Here is an 18,407-nt window from a genome sequence, read left to right as displayed (position 1 = left end):
ATAGTCCTATATATATTTGATAACTAACTTATTTATATAGCACTTTTCTCCCAAAAGGAGCTAATATATATATATATATATATATATACAGGGAGTGCAGAATTATTAGGCAAGTTGTATTTTTGAGGATTAATTTTATTATTGAACAACAACCATGTTCTCAATGATCCCAAAAAACTCATAAATATCAAAGCTGAATAGTTTTGGAAGTAGTTTTTAGTTTGTTTTTAGTTATAGCTATTTTAGGGGGATATCTGTGTGTGCAGGTGACTATTACTGTGCATAATTATTAGGCAACTTAACAAAAAACAAATATATACCCATTTCAATTATTTATTTTTACCAGTGAAACCAATATAACATCTCAACATTCACAAATATACATTTCTGACATTCAAAAACAAAACAAAAACAAATCAGTGACCAATATAGCCACCTTTCTTTGCAAGGACACTCAAAAGCCTGCCATACATGGATTCTGTCAGTGTTTTGATCTGTTCACCATCAACATTGCGTGCAGCAGCAACCACAGCCTCCCAGACACTGTTCAGAGAGGTGTACTGTTTTCCCTCCTTGAAAATCTCACATTTGATGATGGACCACAGGTTCTCAATGGGGTTCAGATCAGGTGAACAAGGAGGCCATGTAATTAGATTTTCTTCTTTTATACCCTTTCTTGCCAGCCACGCTGTGGAGTACTTGGACGCGTGTGATGGAGCATTGTCCTGCATGAAAATCATGTTTTTCTTGAAGGATGCAGACTTCTTCCTGTACCACTGCTTGAAGAAGGTGTCTTCCAGAAACTGGCAGTAGGACTGGGAGTTGAGCTTGACTCCATCCTCAACCCGAAAAGGCCCCACAAGCTCATCTTTGATGATACCAGCCCAAACCAGTACTCCACCTCCACCTTACTGGCGTCTGAGTCGGACTGGAGCTCTCTGCCCTTTACCAATCCAGCCACGGGCCCATCCATCTGGCCCATCAAGACTCACTCTCATTTCATCAGTCCATAAAACCTTAGAAAATCAGTCTTGAGATATTTCTTGGCCCAGTCTTGATGTTTCAGCTTGTGTGTCTTGTTCAGTGGTGGTCATCTTTCAGCCTTTCTTACCTTGGCCATGTCTCTGAGTATTGCACACCTTGTGCTTTTGGGCACTCCAGTGATGTTGCAGCTCTGAAATATGGCCAAACTGGTGGCAAGTGGCATCTTGGCAGCTGCACGCTTGACTTTTCTAAGTTCATGGGCAGTTATTTTGCGCCTTGGTTTTTCCACACGCTTCTTGCGACCCTGTTGACTATTTTGAATGAAACGCTTGATTGTTCGATGATCACGCTTCAGAAGCTTTGCAATTTTAAGAGTGCTGCATCCCTCTGCAAGATATCTCACTATTTTTTACTTTTCTGAGCCTGTCAAGTCCTTCTTTTGACCCATTTTGCCAAAGGAAAGGAAGTTGCCTAATAATTATGCACACCTGATATAGGGTGTTGATGTCATTAGACCACACCCCTTCTCATTACAGAGATGCACATCACCTAATATGCTTAATTGGTAGTAGGTTTTCAAGCCTATACAGCTTGGAGTAAGACAACATGCATAAAGAGGATGATGTGGTCAAAATACTCATTTGCCTAATAATTCTGCACTCCCTGTATATATATATATATATATATATATATATATATATATATATATATATATATATATGTGTGTGTGTTTAAATATATATTTATACATATTTATGTGTGTATATATATATATATATATATATATTTATTTATAAATACATACACACATTCACACACAACTTAAAACAAAAATTACAACTACCTGTCTATCTGACATTAAATCTTACAGGTCACATATGTTGTTCCTCTTAGGTTGTTTTTATCATTGAACCATTTCCCTATCTAGATTCTTTAGTACATTTATATTGAGCTAAATGTAATTTTATATTATGCCTCAAACTTCAAAGAAACTTAACTACACCTCACAAGAATAAATGCTAGATCTGAGACTTAGCATTAGCACCTACAAAATCAGAAGACAGATAAGGCACTGGGTGTATGTAGTTCTCCAACTGTAACACTGATCAGGCAATACTTTGCCATTCATTAGTTTATACTGTTTCAATGGAACACCTCCTGAGGGAGGTTTGATAAGTCATTCTGTGTTCTGTTGGTCAGCATTAGAGAGAGTGTGTAATTTACAGTCTTCTCTCATGGGTCCTTAATGTGCAGATGCACAAACAGTGTGGCTGGGGAAAGGGATGATCCATCCTTGGACTGCAAGTGAACATGACGGTATCCTGTGGGAAGATGAGATACATCTGCTTATACTTATATTGTTGTGCTCCTCTTTCTCACTGCATAACCCATGCTATCCCCTCTCATTAGGACAGTCACCTTACTCTTCTGATATTACCTATTACCCAGTGTCACTCAGACTAGAACTAGATTCAATAATAACTCACAGAACTCTTCAGCCACACACATCTATTTGTGCATTTTTTTTATGGAGTCACTCACTTGAAATGCTCACTCATACACCAGTAAATCAGATTAATAACACAACAAATCATTTTGTGGCATTTTTTATTATGAGGCAGCTCTTTGAATTCTTACTGACTTAAGACCAATGTACCTATTCCCTCAAAATAATGCTTCTTTTTAATGTATCATTTCTCCCTCTGGCTGTTGCTCTATGCTTTAACATCAATCCACCATATTACTACCCTATATTACTGCTCTACACTTTATATCACCCACCCCATTTGCTTCTCTGCACTCTTAACAAGTTACTCCTCCCTCCCCTGCCACCAATTGTCACTAAACCCTAAAACTTCTATTTCCTCATTGTCACACCCTCCCATTGTCACTCCTGTTATTATACTATGCTACTCTTCATTTACTATATCTCTCCTCCTTATATCCAACATCCCATGATAGTGTCCAGTGACAATAAAATTTGAAAGAAGGAGAAACTACAGAGCTGCCTATGTACATTTCAAAATGACAAATCCAGGCCTGACCCCTCTCATTCACTGTAATTTATCTACACTTCTGCTTCTCCTCTCACTAATTCACCCACTCTCAGTCACTTTTCACTGTCCTTTTCCTTTTTTGTACTACCCTTTCTGACTTCGCTTTGCAAGGCTTATTCCTTCTTAAAGCTTCTCAGTTGCTTCATCTTTAAGTTACTCTCAGCACTTATTTTCTCAGATATACTTTTTTCACTGTTCTGCTCTTCAATCACAAAATATACAAAGAATTCTCCAGTGAGATTTCCTACATTGTCATTAGAAGCTGGCTCACTAAAGAGTGAGGAAGCTCTCTTTATCAGCTCACTAGCTTTGTGTACCTTAAAAAGCTCCTTGAATATTTAGTTAATAGAGGCTTTCTCCGAGTAACTACACCAATTGATACCCTTCACAGTATTTTTCCCATGTCCATTCAGTCTTTTCCAACTTACTCTTCTTTCTCATTTGCATGACTCTCACCCTCATGACACTGAGCAAACTACTATCTGTCATTATCTGAATGCTCAACTGTCCCCTCTGCTTTCATTCCCCTTCTTTATTGTACTGTCTTCTCTTACTCTCCTAATTCCCCTTATCATTAATCCTACTTCTTTTCCATTTCCTTTTTTCCAAACACCCATGCATGTTCCTCTACCTCTCCTTATCTTCGCCTGTCTCTTTATTTTCATTGTATCTAGAACTACCTGCCTCTTTCCACCCATATTGTTTCTTTCATCTCTATTCTATAACCTTCTCTCACCTCTCACCTAAATAACCCCTTTCTTATTACTTATTACTCTTTCCCTATCCCACTTTCTTCTTACTGCATAAAATGTCCCATTCTTACCTTCTTTGAGACTAGGGAAGGGTAGCGTATATTGTCCAATAAAGTCATTACTCGATGCTTTATCATAATCTTCCACCACAAACCTAACGAGCGCCAACTGTGGGACAAACACTTCCAACCTCAGCTCCTCATCCCAGAAGGGATTAAATCCTGTGGACATAGACAAAGTGAGCACTAGATGGATGGCCTTGCTTTATAATGGAAAATAAGTTAGTGTCAGGCATTAGATGGTCCTGCTCAGAAAAAAATATTCTTTTTATGAAGATCTAGTAACTTTATCTTGTGTTTTTCTGACTGCTGTAGTAAGGAGGACTGCAAGATGCCTGTATCTGAGAGATACTATTGCTGTGTTTTTTTCTGAAATTGTAATATGTATTAGAATGGTAAGGTTGCGTTAATATCCTAATAGCTGTCCTCCTTTTAGGGTTAGGTATTTGCTGACCAAAGTGTAAATCTTATTCTCATCAACCAGAATGCTTCCAGTTTATAAAAGTGTAAGAGCTATATTTAGAATAATGATGACTTTAGTCCTTTGAAGGCACCTACTAAGATCACACACATGGAAAATTGTGGTGAAAAAGAAAGAAAGAGGGTTATGTTTCCAGAAAAATATTCAACCACCCATTGTTAGATGTAGAAAGACTTAGGGAGTTATATCCCACTACCCTTCTTGATTTGTTAAGACATTGTTCTTTGACTGAAGAGTGCTTGGTGTAAAAGTTACATTAGCAAAATGCAGGACCCCCCTCCCCCAAAACAATTGATGCTTACCTGATACATTAGTTTCTTTCATGATGGTGAGAGTTGTCACGTGTGGAAACTCCCCTGCTGACCAATAGGAGGAGGCAAAAGACACCTATATACGCAAGAGCTTTAAGTCCCTCCTAATTTCCATTATCCTCAACCATACATATAGCCAAGTAGATGAGGGAAAAAAGAAGGAAAGATAAAATAAAGTACTTGCACCACCTGAACAAAAACAAAGGGTGGGGCTCATTGAATCTCACCATCATGAAATACATTAATTTATGAGGTAAGCATACATATTTTTTTTCAATAGACGGTGAGAGTCCATGAGTTATCATGTTTGGGAATCTATACCCAAGAAGTAGAGTCTAGGAGACCACCATAAAAAAGGGGGGCAGTAATAGTATGTCATTACTGATCAGGCACTACGGCCCTTAGAACTTTCCTGCCAAAAGCAGTCTCAGAAGAAGCATACACATCAAGGTGATATATCTTCAAAAAAGTACGCAAAGAAGACAAAGTAGCTGCCTTGCAAATATAAACTACAGAAGCCTCATTTTAAAGGGCCCAACAAGTAGAGACTGCTCTAGCAAAATGAGCAGTAATGCGCTTAGGCAAAGTTTTCCCTATAACCAAATATTCTTTGTGAATAAGAATTTACACAAAGCTGTTAAAGTCACAGAGGTAAGGGAGGAAGAAAGTCTGAAATCCTTTGAGGTTTCCACATAATAACCTTAACTGTGTCAGGTCCAATATGTAGGATTAACGACATGTGAGATCAGATCACGAATTAGGGAGCACCTCTCTACTATTAGAGTAGGAAAATCAAGTACACCACTAGTACAACATTTTGCACTTGAACACTCAAATAGTACAGAGAGTTTCAGATGGAAGGCCATAGAATATGTACCTTTGCCACCAAGAGGTGGGGATAGGGAGAAAGCCCTAGGGAGACAGAAGGTGTTCTGGATCTTCAAATTGAAGACCAGAACACCTTCAGGACTAAACTCAGCCTTTGACTTGATTAATTATTGGTATTAAACAGTACGATTTTGGAAGTGTTCATATACATCATATACAGATATCTTTACTGATTTAAATTGGGCCATTTTGAATAAATAATTTTCTTATCCTAAAATCATGGTACTACAGGGTTGCATAATATGGAATTGATAGCATAGTAAAACAGTGGGAAATTAACTGACTTTTTATGAAACTTCATAATAACATACCGCAGTTCATTTCTACTATGCTATTCTTCCTATTCCTGAATCCCTTATTCTGAATTTATCGATACACAAAATTTAGACAAAGTGTAGCAAATGGCTTGATATTTTACCACCTATTTATTACATGGAGAAGACAGGGAGGTCACTCTTTATTTAAATAACCTAGATTCACAAGCTGTCATCATGGAATATGTAATATGTGTGGTCTATAAACAAACGTTAGATATAAATCAAGAGATTATCAAGATTGTTAACATTCATAATATTGAATATATATAATTTATTGTCTACTGTATATATAAGTCTTGCTTTTACATGTATTTAATTATTTAATATTAATTTTCTTACATATGATTGTTTTGCATGTACATATACACTTTGGTACTTCTTGCCTGTCCCATCTAAGATCCTTCATATGTTTCATTTCTAAGATAGGAAGTTTAAATTGAGTTACCCAGGCTTTTATTAAGCAGTATTACTATTAGCCCAGTCAAATGTGAGTTAGGGAGTTAAACTGTACTTGCAGCTGTAGATTGTAAATCGCTCTGGATTGGCCCAACAGATTGTCCAATAGGAGGAAGGTTAGCCCTAGAAAAAGGGCGCTTGTTTTTAAGTTTTAATCAGCTAAGACTACGGCACCACTGCCAAAACGCGTCAGCTGTTTCTTTACCTTCACATCCTACTGAACTATCAGCTGCTGCCAGCATTATCGGAGCACTCTTTATTTACCACTTGTTGTTGTTCTTTACCGAGTGCTTTTATAGCAGCGTTATTGGTGAAATAAACGCTGATCTACACATCCACTGGTGCTCCTGTCCTTCTTCATTTATTTGACCTACTAAGATCACACACATGGAAAATTGTGGTGAAAAAGAAAGAAAGAGAGTTATGTTTCCAGAAAAATATTCAACCACCCATTGTTAGATGTAGAAAGACTTAGGGAGTTATATCCCACTACCCTTCTTGATTTGGTAAGACATTGTTCTTTGACTGAAGAGTGCTTGGTGTAAAAGTTACATTAGCAAAATGCAGGACCCCCCTCCCCCAAAACAATTGATGCTTACCTGATACATTAGTTTCTTTCATGATGGTGAGAGTCGTCACGTGTGGAAACTCCCCTGCTGACCAATAGGAGGAGGCAAAAGACACCTATATACACAAGAGCTTTAAGTCCCTCCTAATTCCCATTATCCTCAACCATACATATAGCCAAGTAGATGAGGGAAAAAAGCAGGAAAGATAAAATAAAGTACTTGCACCACCTGAACAAAAACAAAGGGTGGGGCTCATTGAATCTCACCATCATGAAATACATTAATTTATGAGGTAAGCATACATATTTTTTTTCAATAGACGGTGAGAGTCCATGAGTTATCATGTTTGGGAATCTATACCCAAGAAGTAGAGTCTAGGAGACCACCATAAAAAAGGGGGGCAGTAATAGTATGTCATTACTGATCAGGCACTACGGCCCTTAGAACTTTCCTGCCAAAAGCAGTCTCAGAAGAAGCATACACATCAAGGTGATATATCTTCAAAAAAGTATGCAAAGAAGACAAAGTAGCTGCCTTGCAAATATAAACTACAGAAGCCTTATTTTAAAGGGCCCAAGAAGTAGAGACTGCTCTAGCAAAATGAGCAGTAATGCGCTTAGGCAAAGTTTTCCCTATAACCAAATATGCTTTGTGAATAAGAATTTACACAAAGCTGTTAAAGTCACAGAGCTAAGGGAGGAAGAAAGTCTGAAATCCTTTGAGGTTTCCACATAATAACCTTAGGAAGAAAGGAAAAGCTAGTGTGAAGAACAGCCTTATCCTGGAGAAAAATCAGAAAAGTGTTGCATGACAAAAAATGTAAATCAGGTTGAACAATACTGAACCACTACGGCATCTATCAGACTCACCCATCTGTACAGTACTGATGTAGTTTGTGATTCAAGTTAGAGGCCATGAGACCTATCTCTGTCAGATCCCAGCATATCACAATTTGGTTGAAAACTTCCTGATTCAGAGACCATTTCCCTGAGCGAAGAGACTGGCGACTGAGAAAGCCTGCCTCCGAATTTTTCACACCCAGAATGTGGATATTAGGAATCATGCAATGATGGTATTCTGCCCAGCTGAAGATTTGGGACACTTCCTGTATCACTAAGGAACTGCAAATTTCTTCATGATGATTGACATAAGCCACTGCTGTGACATTGTCTGACTGTAATTTCAGAAAATGTGAAATAGATGCCAAGATACAGCGCTACACTACCCCCAAAAAAGAGGGTTGGGTGGCTAAAGATGGTGTCCACAACTTAAGAATATATATTATATAAATATATAAAATATGATATTATTATTACATAAAAATGTTAATCATTAAAAGGTTAAAAGGTAAAAAAGTATGGGTATTAAATGTAATTTCTAAAAACTTATATAAAATTAACAATCATTTTATTGACAAGAATTACAATTAAAATAGGTTTCCAAACTAATGGAATATCCCATACAATGTCCAAATAGTAATGTCCCAAGCAAAAACCAAATAGTAATGTCCCATTCAAAAATATCCAAAAAAAAAATCCAAAAAAAAAGTGTTGTCCAAAGTGAGTGTCCCAAAAGTGTAATAAGTAGAGTATCCAAAGCTGAGTGTCTAAAAATTATTGTGAAAATCAAAAATAGTGTAAAAATTAAAAAATATATATATTAAAAAAATATATAAAAATATAAAAAATATATATAAAATATAAAAATGTATGAGTTGTGATCAGCAACCCATACAAGAAAAATATATATATATATGATAGTGAATTGATGTAGTGAAGGTGTACACCTAAAAATGTGTCATAAAAAATAAACAAAAAAGGTCATAAAAGTTTGACAAATTAGTGAAATCTTGTGGTGAAATGGTCAAATGATTGTCTAATAATAATCAAATAAAGTTCAAATAGCTCCAAAGAATCTAATCCAAATTAATCCAAATGTGAATGTATAAAATGCTGGGTTGATGTTTCTCTTCTCAAAGGGTATCAAATGTATTGGGATATCCTCCTGTACCTAAAAAAGTGTACAGAAAAAGGACATAGTGCATATTATTGCACTATGTCCATTTTCTGTACACTTTTTTTAGGTACAGGAGGATATCCCAATACATTTGATACCCTTTGAGAAGAGGAACATCAACCCAGCATTTTATGCATTCACATTTGGATTAATTTGGATTAGATTCTTTGGAGCTATTTGAACTTTATTTGATTATTATTAGACAATCATTTGACCATTTCACCACAAGATTTCACTAATTTGTCAAACTTTTATGACCTTTTTTGTTTATTTTTTATGACACATTTTTAGGTGTACACCTTCACTACATCAACTCACTATCATATATATATATATATATTTTTTCTTGCATGGGTTGCTGATCACAACTCATACATTTTTATATTTTATATATATTTTTTTACATTTTTTATATTTTTTATATATTTTTTTAATATATATATTTTTTAATTTTTACACTATTTTTGATTTTCACAATAATTTTTAGACACTCAGCTTTGGATACTCTACTTATTACACTTTTGGGACACTCACTTTGGACAACACTTTTTTTTGGATTTTTTTTGGATATTTTTGAATGGGACATTACTATTTGGTTTTTGCTTGGGACATTACTATTTGGACATTGTATGGGATATTCCATTAGTTTGGAAACCTATTTTAATTGTAATTCTTGTCAATAAAACGATTGTTAATTTTATATAAGTTTTTAGAAATTACATTTAATACCCATACTTTTTTACCTTTTAACCTTTTAATGATTAACATTTTTATGTAATAATAATATCATATTTTATATATTTATATAATATATATTCTTAAGTCGTGGACACCATCTTTAGCCACCCAACCCTCTTTTTTGGGGGTAGTGTAGCGCTGTATCTTGGCATCTATTTCACATTTATACTTTGGAGTCTGGTTGGGAGACTCCGCCTACATCAGATATAGCTTGTATGGTATTATTGTGGCGCTGATAGACATACATTTGTTTGAACTGTAATTTCAGAAAAGATTCCTGTCTGAGATTGGGTCAGCTCTGGAGAGCACTGAAGATTGCAATGAGAATATTTATTGGTAACCTCGCCAAAACTCCTTGATCTCTCCAAGAGCCCTAGTCTGCACCACAATAACTGGCATCTTTGGAAATTTCTTCCCACACTGGTCAAAGAAACGAGGCCCCATAAACTGAAGAATAGTGAGTCTGCCACTAAGTGAAGGACTGCCGTGTCCTATGATCAAACAGACTCCTTTGAGACAGATCCTCATGGTCCCCATCCCATTGATGCAGCATCTGCAATTTGAGGACCTGAATATGAAATCTAGAAAATGCAACTACATCTGAGGTAGCCATCATGAAACCCAAAACTTCCATGAACTGACCAATGGAAAGGGGAAGATTTAGCTGCAAATGGGCAAGGCCTGTTGCAGCTTCAGTCTGCACTGATCTGTCAGAGACAAATGCATAAGCACTGAATTGATTATGAACCCCAGAAAAGACGGGAGTTAAAGATTTTTTTTCCAGCCGTGACTTTGAAGAAACTTAAGTATCATCTGAGTGTGAGAAACAGCCAGATGAAAAGAGAAAGCCTGAACCAGATTGTTGTCCAAGTAAGGAACTATAAAAATTCCTTGAGATTAAACTACAGACAACAGTACTTTTGTAAGTACTTTTGTAGCCAGACTGAAAGTGAGGACCATAAACTGTCTAGAAAAGCAAATCTCAGGGAACTTGATATGATCCCTGTAAATAGGAATATGCATACAAGCATATTTTAAGTCTATAGTGAACATAATATGACCCTCCTGCACTAAAATAAGTAAAGTACAAACTATCTCAGGTGCAATTTTGCTTGTTTCCTTTCTATCTTCATCTTCAAAGTAGGCACTTTCAGGAAATTATTTAATATTTTGAGATCCAACACAAGCTAAAAAGTACCCTTTTTCCTTGGTACTATAAAGATATTTAAATAAAACCCCTGGCTTGGGCCTTTAAAGTATCTCAAGGCACTCAAGACAGAAAGAATCTTCACTGAGAAGGCGAATGAAAACAAATTCAATACCCCTGGGAAATGATTTGCAGTATTCAGGGAACATGTACAGATGCCTCCCGAAAGAGACTATGGGCTCCATTTATGATGCAGCGAATGCTGGTTTGGAGGCCCATCGGTTCAGGCTCGCCTAAAATAAAATTTAAGAAGCAGCAGTCATAAGACTGCTGCTCCTTAATCTGTCTGCCACCTTTTAGGTGGCAGATTGAAATCATTGGGGGGTAGTTATCAAGCCGTCAACCTCAAATACGCTGGAATTCCGCAGCGTATTTGTGGCGAGGCTGATTCGCCTTAGTTATCAAAGGCTCGAGACCAGCAAAAGTAGAATTTTGTGACGTAAGCTTCGATCCGCCGGACTCAGTCCGACACAGATCGATTCTTACGTCACTCCAGATGTTCCGCACACAAGTGCGGCACATTCTCACTACTTTTGCTAGCTATCAAAAAACTAGCAGGTACGCTCGGCACTTTTACGGCCCAGCGTACCTGGTTTTCAATCCGCCACCCCTGGAGGCGGCGGATCCCATAGGAATCAATGGGAGTCTGACCATAGCGAAAGTACAAGTTCGCTGCTGACAGACATCCCATTGATTTCTATGGGAACTGTCTACACCTAACACCCTAACATGTACCCCGAGTCTAAACACCACTAATCTGACCCCCACTACACCGCCGCAACTAAATAAAGTTATTACCCCCTAAACCGCCGCTCCCGGAGCCCACCGCAAGCTACTCTATACATATTAACCCCTAAACCGCCGCTCCCTGAACCCGCCGCAACCTATATTAAATGTATTAACCCCTAATCTGCCCCCCCTACACCGTCGCCACCTATAATAAATTTATTAACCCCTATCCTGCCCCCCACTATGCCGCCGCCACTGTAATAAAATTATTAACCCCTAAACCTAAGTCTAACCCTAACCCTAACGCCCCCTAACTTAAATATTAATTAAATACATCTAAATAAATTAACTCTTATTAACTAAATGAATCCTATTTAAAACTAAATACTTACCTTTAAAATAAACCCTAATATAGCTACAATATAAATAATAATTATATTCTAGCTATTTTAGGATTTATTTTTATTTTACAGGTACCTTTCAATTTATTTTAACCATGTACAATAGCTATTAAATAGTTATTAACTATTTAATAGCTTACCTAGCTAAAATAAAGAGAAATGTACCTGTGAAATAAATCCTAACCTAAGTTACAATTACACCTAACACTACACTATACTTTAATAAATTATTCCTATTTAAAAATAAATACTTACCTGTAAAATAAACCCTAAGATAGCTACAATGTAATTAATACTTATATTATAGCTATCTTAGGATTTATATTTAGTTTACAGGTAACTTTGTATTTATTTTAGCTAGTTAGAATAGTTATTAAATAGTTATTAACTATTTAATAACTACCTAGCTAAAAGAAATACAAAATTACCTGTAAAATAAATCCTAACTTAAGTTACAATTAAACCTAATACTACACTATCAATAAATTAATTAAATAAACTACCTACAAATAACTACAATGAAATACAATTACATAAACTAACTAAAGTACAAAAAATAAAAAAAGCTAAGTTACAAAAAATAAAAAAATAAGTTACAAACATGTTAAAAATATTACAACAATTTTAAGCTACTTACACCTAATCTAAGCCCCCTAATAAAATAACAAACCCCCCCAAAATAAAAAAAATCCCTACCCTATTCTAAATTACATAAATTTCAAAGCTCTTTTACCTTACCAGCCCTTAAAAGGGCCATTTGTGGGGGCATGCCCCAAAAAGTTCAGCTCTTTTGCCTGTAAAAGAAAAATACAACCCCCCCCAACATTAAAACCCACCACCCACATACCCCTAATCTAACCCAAACCTCCCTTACAAAAACCTAACACTAATCCCCTGAAGATCATCCTACCTTGAGTCGTCTTCACTCAGCCGAGCCACCGATGGAACTGAAGAGGACATCCGGAGCGGAAGAAGTTAATCCTCCAAGCGGCGCTGAAGAAATCTTCCATCCGATGAAGTCATCATCCAGGCGGCGCTGAAGAAGTCTTCGATCCGGCCGATGTCATCTTCAAAGAGGCGCTGAAGAGGTCTTCTATCCGGGCGAAGTCATCTTCCAAGCCGGGTCTTGAATCTTCCTTCCGCCGACGCGAAACCACCTTCTTCACCGACGGACTACGACGAATGACGGCTCCTTTAAGGGACGTCATCCAAGATGGCGTCCCCTCAATTCCGATTGGCTGATAGGATTCTATCAGCCAATCGGAATTAAGGTAGGAAAAATCTGATTGGCTGATGGAATCAGCCAATCAGATTGAGCTCGAATTCTATTGGCTGTTCCGATCAGCCAATAGAATGCGAGCTCAATCTGATTGGCTGATTGGATCAGCCAATCGGATTGAACTTGAATCTGATTGGCTGATTCCATCAGCCAATCAGATTTTCCTACCTTAATTCCGATTGGCTGATAGAATCCTATCAGCCAATCGGAATTGAGGGGACGCCATCTTGGATGACGTCCCTTAAAGGAGCCGTCATTCGTCGTAGTCCGTCGGTGAAGAAGGTGGTTCCGCGTCGGCGGAAGGAAGATTCAAGACCCGGCTTGGAAGATGACTTCGCCCGGATAGAAGACCTCTTCAGCGCCTCTTTGAAGATGACATCGGCCGGATCGAAGACTTCTTCAGCGCCGCCTGGATGATGACTTCATCGGATGGAAGATTTCTTCAGCGCCGCTTGGAGGATTAACTTCTTCCGCTCCGGATGTCCTCTTCAGTTCCATCGGTGGCTCGGCTGAGTGAAGACGACTCAAGGTAGGATGATCTTCAGGGGATTAGTGTTAGGTTTTTGTAAGGGGGGTTTGGGTTAGATTAGGGTTATGTGGGTGGTGGGTTTTAATGTTGGGGGGGGGTTGTATTTTTCTTTTACAGGCAAAAGAGCTGAACTTTTTGGGGCATGCCCCCACAAATGGCCCTTTTAAGGGCTGGTAAGGTAAAAGAGCTTTGAAATTTATGTAATTTAGAATAGGGTAGGGATTTTTTTTATTTTGGGGGGCTTTGTTATTTTATTAGGGGGCTTAGATTAGGTGTAAGTAGCTTAAAATTGTTGTAATATTTTTAACATGTTTGTAACTTATTTTTTTATTTTTTGTAACTTAGCTTTTTTTATTTTTTGTACTTTAGTTAGTTTATGTAATTGTATTTCATTGTAGTTATTTGTAGGTAGTTTATTTAGTTAATTTAATGATAGTGTAGTATTAGGTTTAATTGTAACTTAAATTAGGATTTATTTTACAGGTAATTTTGTATTTCTTTTAGCTAGGTAGTTATTAAATAGTTAATAACTATTTAATAACTATTCTAACTAGCTAAAATAAATACAAAGTTACCTGTAAACTAAATATAAATCCTAAGATAGCTATAATATAAGTATTAATTACATTGTAGCTATCTTAGGGTTTATTTTACAGGTAAGTATTTATTTTTAAATAGGAATAATTTATTAAAGTATAGTGTAGTGTTAGGTGTAATTGTAACTTAGGTTAGGATTTATTTCACAGGTACATTTCTCTTTATTTTAGCTAGGTAAGCTATTAAATAGTTAATAACTATTTAATAGTTATTGTACATGGTTAAAATAAATTGAAAGGTACCTGTAAAATAAATATAAATCCTAAGATAGCTAGAATATAATTATTATTTATATTGTAGCTATATTAGGGTTTATTTTATAAGTAAGTATTTAGTTTTAAATAGGATTCATTTAGTTAATAAGAGTTAATTTATTTAGATGTATTTAATTAATATTTAAGTTAGGGGGGCGTTATGGTTAGGGTTAGACTTAGGTTTAGGGGTTAATAATTTTATTACAGTGGCGGCGGCGTAGTGGGGGGCAGGATAGGGGTTAATAAATTTATTATAGGTTGCGGCGGGTTCATGGAGCGGCGGTTTAGGGGTTAAACTATTTATTTAGTTGCGGAGAGGTGCGGGATCAGCAGGATAGGGGTTAATAATTTTATAATAGAGGGCGACGGTATAGGGGGGGCAGGATAGGGGTTACTAGGTATAATGTAGGTGGCAGCGGTGTCCGGGAGCGGCGGTTTAGGGGTTAATACATTTATAAGACTTGCGGCGGGGTCTAGGAGCGGCAGTTTAGGGGTTAATACATTTATAAGACTTGTGGCGGGGTCTAGGAGCGGCGGTTTAGGGGTTAGTAACTTTATTTAGTTGCGGGGGCCTCCGGGGGCGCCGGTATAGGGGGTAGAACAGTGTAGTTTAGTGTGAGTGCTTAGTGACAGGCTAGCAATAAAGCTGGGAAAAAGCCGAAGGGCAGCGAGATCGGATGAGTGATAACTGTCACAGTCCGCTGCTCATCGCCCCGCGGCTTTTTGACAGCTTTATTTGATAACTTAGGCGAACGTATTCAAGGTCCGCGGCGGCGAAGGTAGGCGAGCTTAGGCGGACGTATTGGGCCGGCGAAGCCAGAAAAGTAGACGGCTTGATAACTACCCCCCATTAACAGCTCCTGCTAGTGGCCGATTGACTGCCAGTGAGCAAGGGGCGGCATTGCACAAGCATTTCACTAGAAATGCTTGTTCAATGATAAATGCCTACAGCGTATTTGTCACTCATAAATGCTACCTTGCATATTAGACCTATGCTTATAGTGCTGTGGGATCTGTTGGCACTATACAAATAACCGATAATAATAAAATAATAATAATATGTGCAAACATCTGCACTTAACAGCCGAAGGTAAAAATATCAAAACCTCATTAATGGCAGACTTAAGTTTTGTAGAAAGTTCAAGTGAACTCTCCACACTCTAAAGTGCATTAAAACCCTGTTTAGGGATATAAATAGAATTCGCACATGGCGTACGCTGAGCAGGGGGAGACACCTAAGAATACTTACAAAGCAAACATAGACTGGAAGTTCTTAAAATAGCAGAAGGTCTCCCTTCTACCAAATCAGCTGACAGACCAGAGGCCTGAGCTGCACTAGTTTACTCCATAGTAACAGTAAGGAAATAGCTTTAGTATCAGAGATAGACTGTAGCAAATACGCAGTATAAAGCACATAAATAGTTAACCCCAGAGGGAACAAAAACATAAATTATGCTTACCTGATAATTTGCTTTTCTTTCATGTAATTGGCAAGAGTCCATGAGCTAGTGACGTATGGGATATACAATCCTACCAGGAGGGGCAAAGTTTCCCAAACCTCAAAATGCCTATAAATACACCCCTCACCACACCCACAATTCAGTTTATTTGTTGTCTTTTCTGGTTCTAGGAAAGGTCAGAAGGCTTCTGCCTTTTCCTTGGCATCTTGGTTAAAGCTTTTAATTCATCAGGCTTATTTGGAGTTGGGTCAGGCCCCAGCTCATTCTACTAGATCAGTTTCCACTTCGTGGGCTTTTAAGAATGAAGCTTCAATTGATCAGATTTGCAAAGCAGCAACTTGGTCTTCTTTGCATACATTTACTAAATTCTACCGTTTTGATGTATTGCTTCCTCGGAAGCAGTTTTTGGTAGAAAACTTCTTCAGGCAGCTGTTTCAGTTTGATTCCTCTGCTTATGTTTACGTTTTTTCTTTTTATTTATGAGAATAAACTTATATTTTGGGTTGTGGGTGAATTTTTTCAGCGGAAAAACAGAATTTATGCTTACCTGATAAATTACTTTCTCCAACGGTGTGTCCGGTCCACGGCGTCATCCTTACTTGTGGGATATTCTCTTCCCCAACAGGAAATGGCAAAGAGTCCCAGCAAAGCTGGTCACATGATCCCTCCTAGGCTCCGCCCACCCCAGTCATTCGACCGACGGACAGGAGGAAATATATATAGGAGAAACCATATGATACTGTGGTGACTGTAGTTAGAGAAAATAATTCATCAGACCTGATTAAAAAACCAGGGCGGGCCGTGGACCGGACACACCGTTGGAGAAAGTAATTTATCAGGTAAGCATAAATTCTGTTTTCTCCAACATTGGTGTGTCCGGTCCACGGCGTCATCCTTACTTGTGGGAACCAATACCAAAGCTTTAGGACACGGATGAAGGGAGGGAGCAAATCAGGTCACCTAAATGGAAGGCACCACGGCTTGCAAAACCTTTCTCCCAAAAATAGCCTCCGAAGTAGCAAAAGTATCAAATTTGTAAAATTTGGCAAAAGTGTGCAGTGAAGACCAAGTCGCTGCCTTACATATCTGGTCAACAGAAGCCTCGTTCTTGAAGGCCCATGTGGAAGCCACAGCCCTAGTGGAGTGAGCTGTGATTCTTTCAGGAGGCTGCCGTCCGGCAGTCTCATAAGCCAATCGGATAATGCTTTTAAGCCAAAAGGAAAGAGAGGTAGAAGTCGCTTTTTGACCTCTCCTTTTACCAGAATAAACAACAAACAAGGAAGATGTTTGTCTGAAATCTTTAGTAGCCTCTAAATAGAATTTTAGAGCACGGACTACGTCCAAATTGTGTAACAAACGTTCCTTCTTTGAAACTGGATTCGGACACAAAGAAGGTACAACTATCTCCTGGTTAATATTTTTGTTGGAAACAACTTTCGGAAGAAAACCAGGCTTAGTACGCAAAACCACCTTATCTGCATGGAACACCAGATAGGGCGGAGAACACTGCAGAGCAGATAACTCTGAAACTCTTCTAGCAGAAGAAATTGCAACCAAAAACAAAACTTTCCAAGATAATAACTTAATATCTACGGAATGTAAGGGTTCAAACGGAACCCCTTGAAGAACTGAAAGAACTAGATTTAGACTCCAGGGAGGAGTCAAAGGTCTGTAAACAGGCTTGATCCTAACCAGAGCCTGAACAAATGCTTGAACATCTGGCACAGCTGCCAGTCTTTTGTGAAGTAAAACAGATAAAGCAGAGATCTGTCCCTTCAGAGAACTTGCAGATAATCCTTTCTCCAAACCTTCTTGTAGAAAGGATAGAATCTTAGGAATTTTTATCTTGTTCCATGGGAATCCTTTAGATTCACACCAACAGATATATTTTTTCCATATTTTATGGTAAATTTTTCTAGTTACAGGCTTTCTAGCCTGAATCAGAGTATCTATTACAGAATCTGAAAACCCACGCTTTGATAAAATCAAGCGTTCAATCTCCAAGCCGTCAGTTGGAGGGAAACCAGATTCGGATGTTCGAATGGATTCTGAACAAGAAGGTCCTGTCTCAAAGGTAGCTTCCATGGTGGAGCCGATGACATATTCACCAGGTCTGCATACCAAGTCCTGCGTGGCCACGCAGGAGCTATCAAGATCACCGAGGCCCTCTCCTGATTGATCCTGGCTACCAGCCTGGGGATGAGAGGAAACGGTGGGAATACATAAGCTAGGTTGAAGGTCCAAGGTGCTACTAGTGCATCTACTAGGGTCGCCTTGGGATCCCTGGATCTGGACCCGTAGCAAGGAACCTTGAAGTTCTGAC

The 18,407-nt window shown here is 38.0% G+C and overlaps 1 protein-coding gene across 1 annotated transcript in view; it reads right to left on the bottom strand.

Moving 5' to 3' along the window:
- Positions 1-1,865: 1,865 nt before the first annotated feature.
- The window catches only part of PLCD3 (phospholipase C delta 3), a 319,734-nt gene continuing 303,192 nt past the window's right edge, over positions 1,866-18,407 (bottom strand). The window contains exons 14-15 of the mRNA XM_053699833.1: positions 3,865-4,014; positions 1,866-2,306 (exon numbers count right to left, since the gene is read on the bottom strand). Of these exons, the coding sequence (XP_053555808.1) occupies positions 2,218-2,306; positions 3,865-4,014 (239 nt within the window). The 3' untranslated portion in view covers positions 1,866-2,217. The remainder of the gene's footprint in view (positions 2,307-3,864; positions 4,015-18,407) is intronic.

The sequence above is a fragment of the Bombina bombina genome, chromosome 1 (assembly GCF_027579735.1).
Source record: "Bombina bombina isolate aBomBom1 chromosome 1, aBomBom1.pri, whole genome shotgun sequence".
Taxonomy (NCBI): Eukaryota; Metazoa; Chordata; class Amphibia; order Anura; family Bombinatoridae; genus Bombina; species Bombina bombina.
This window is presented reverse-complemented; position numbering and strand designations above follow the sequence as displayed.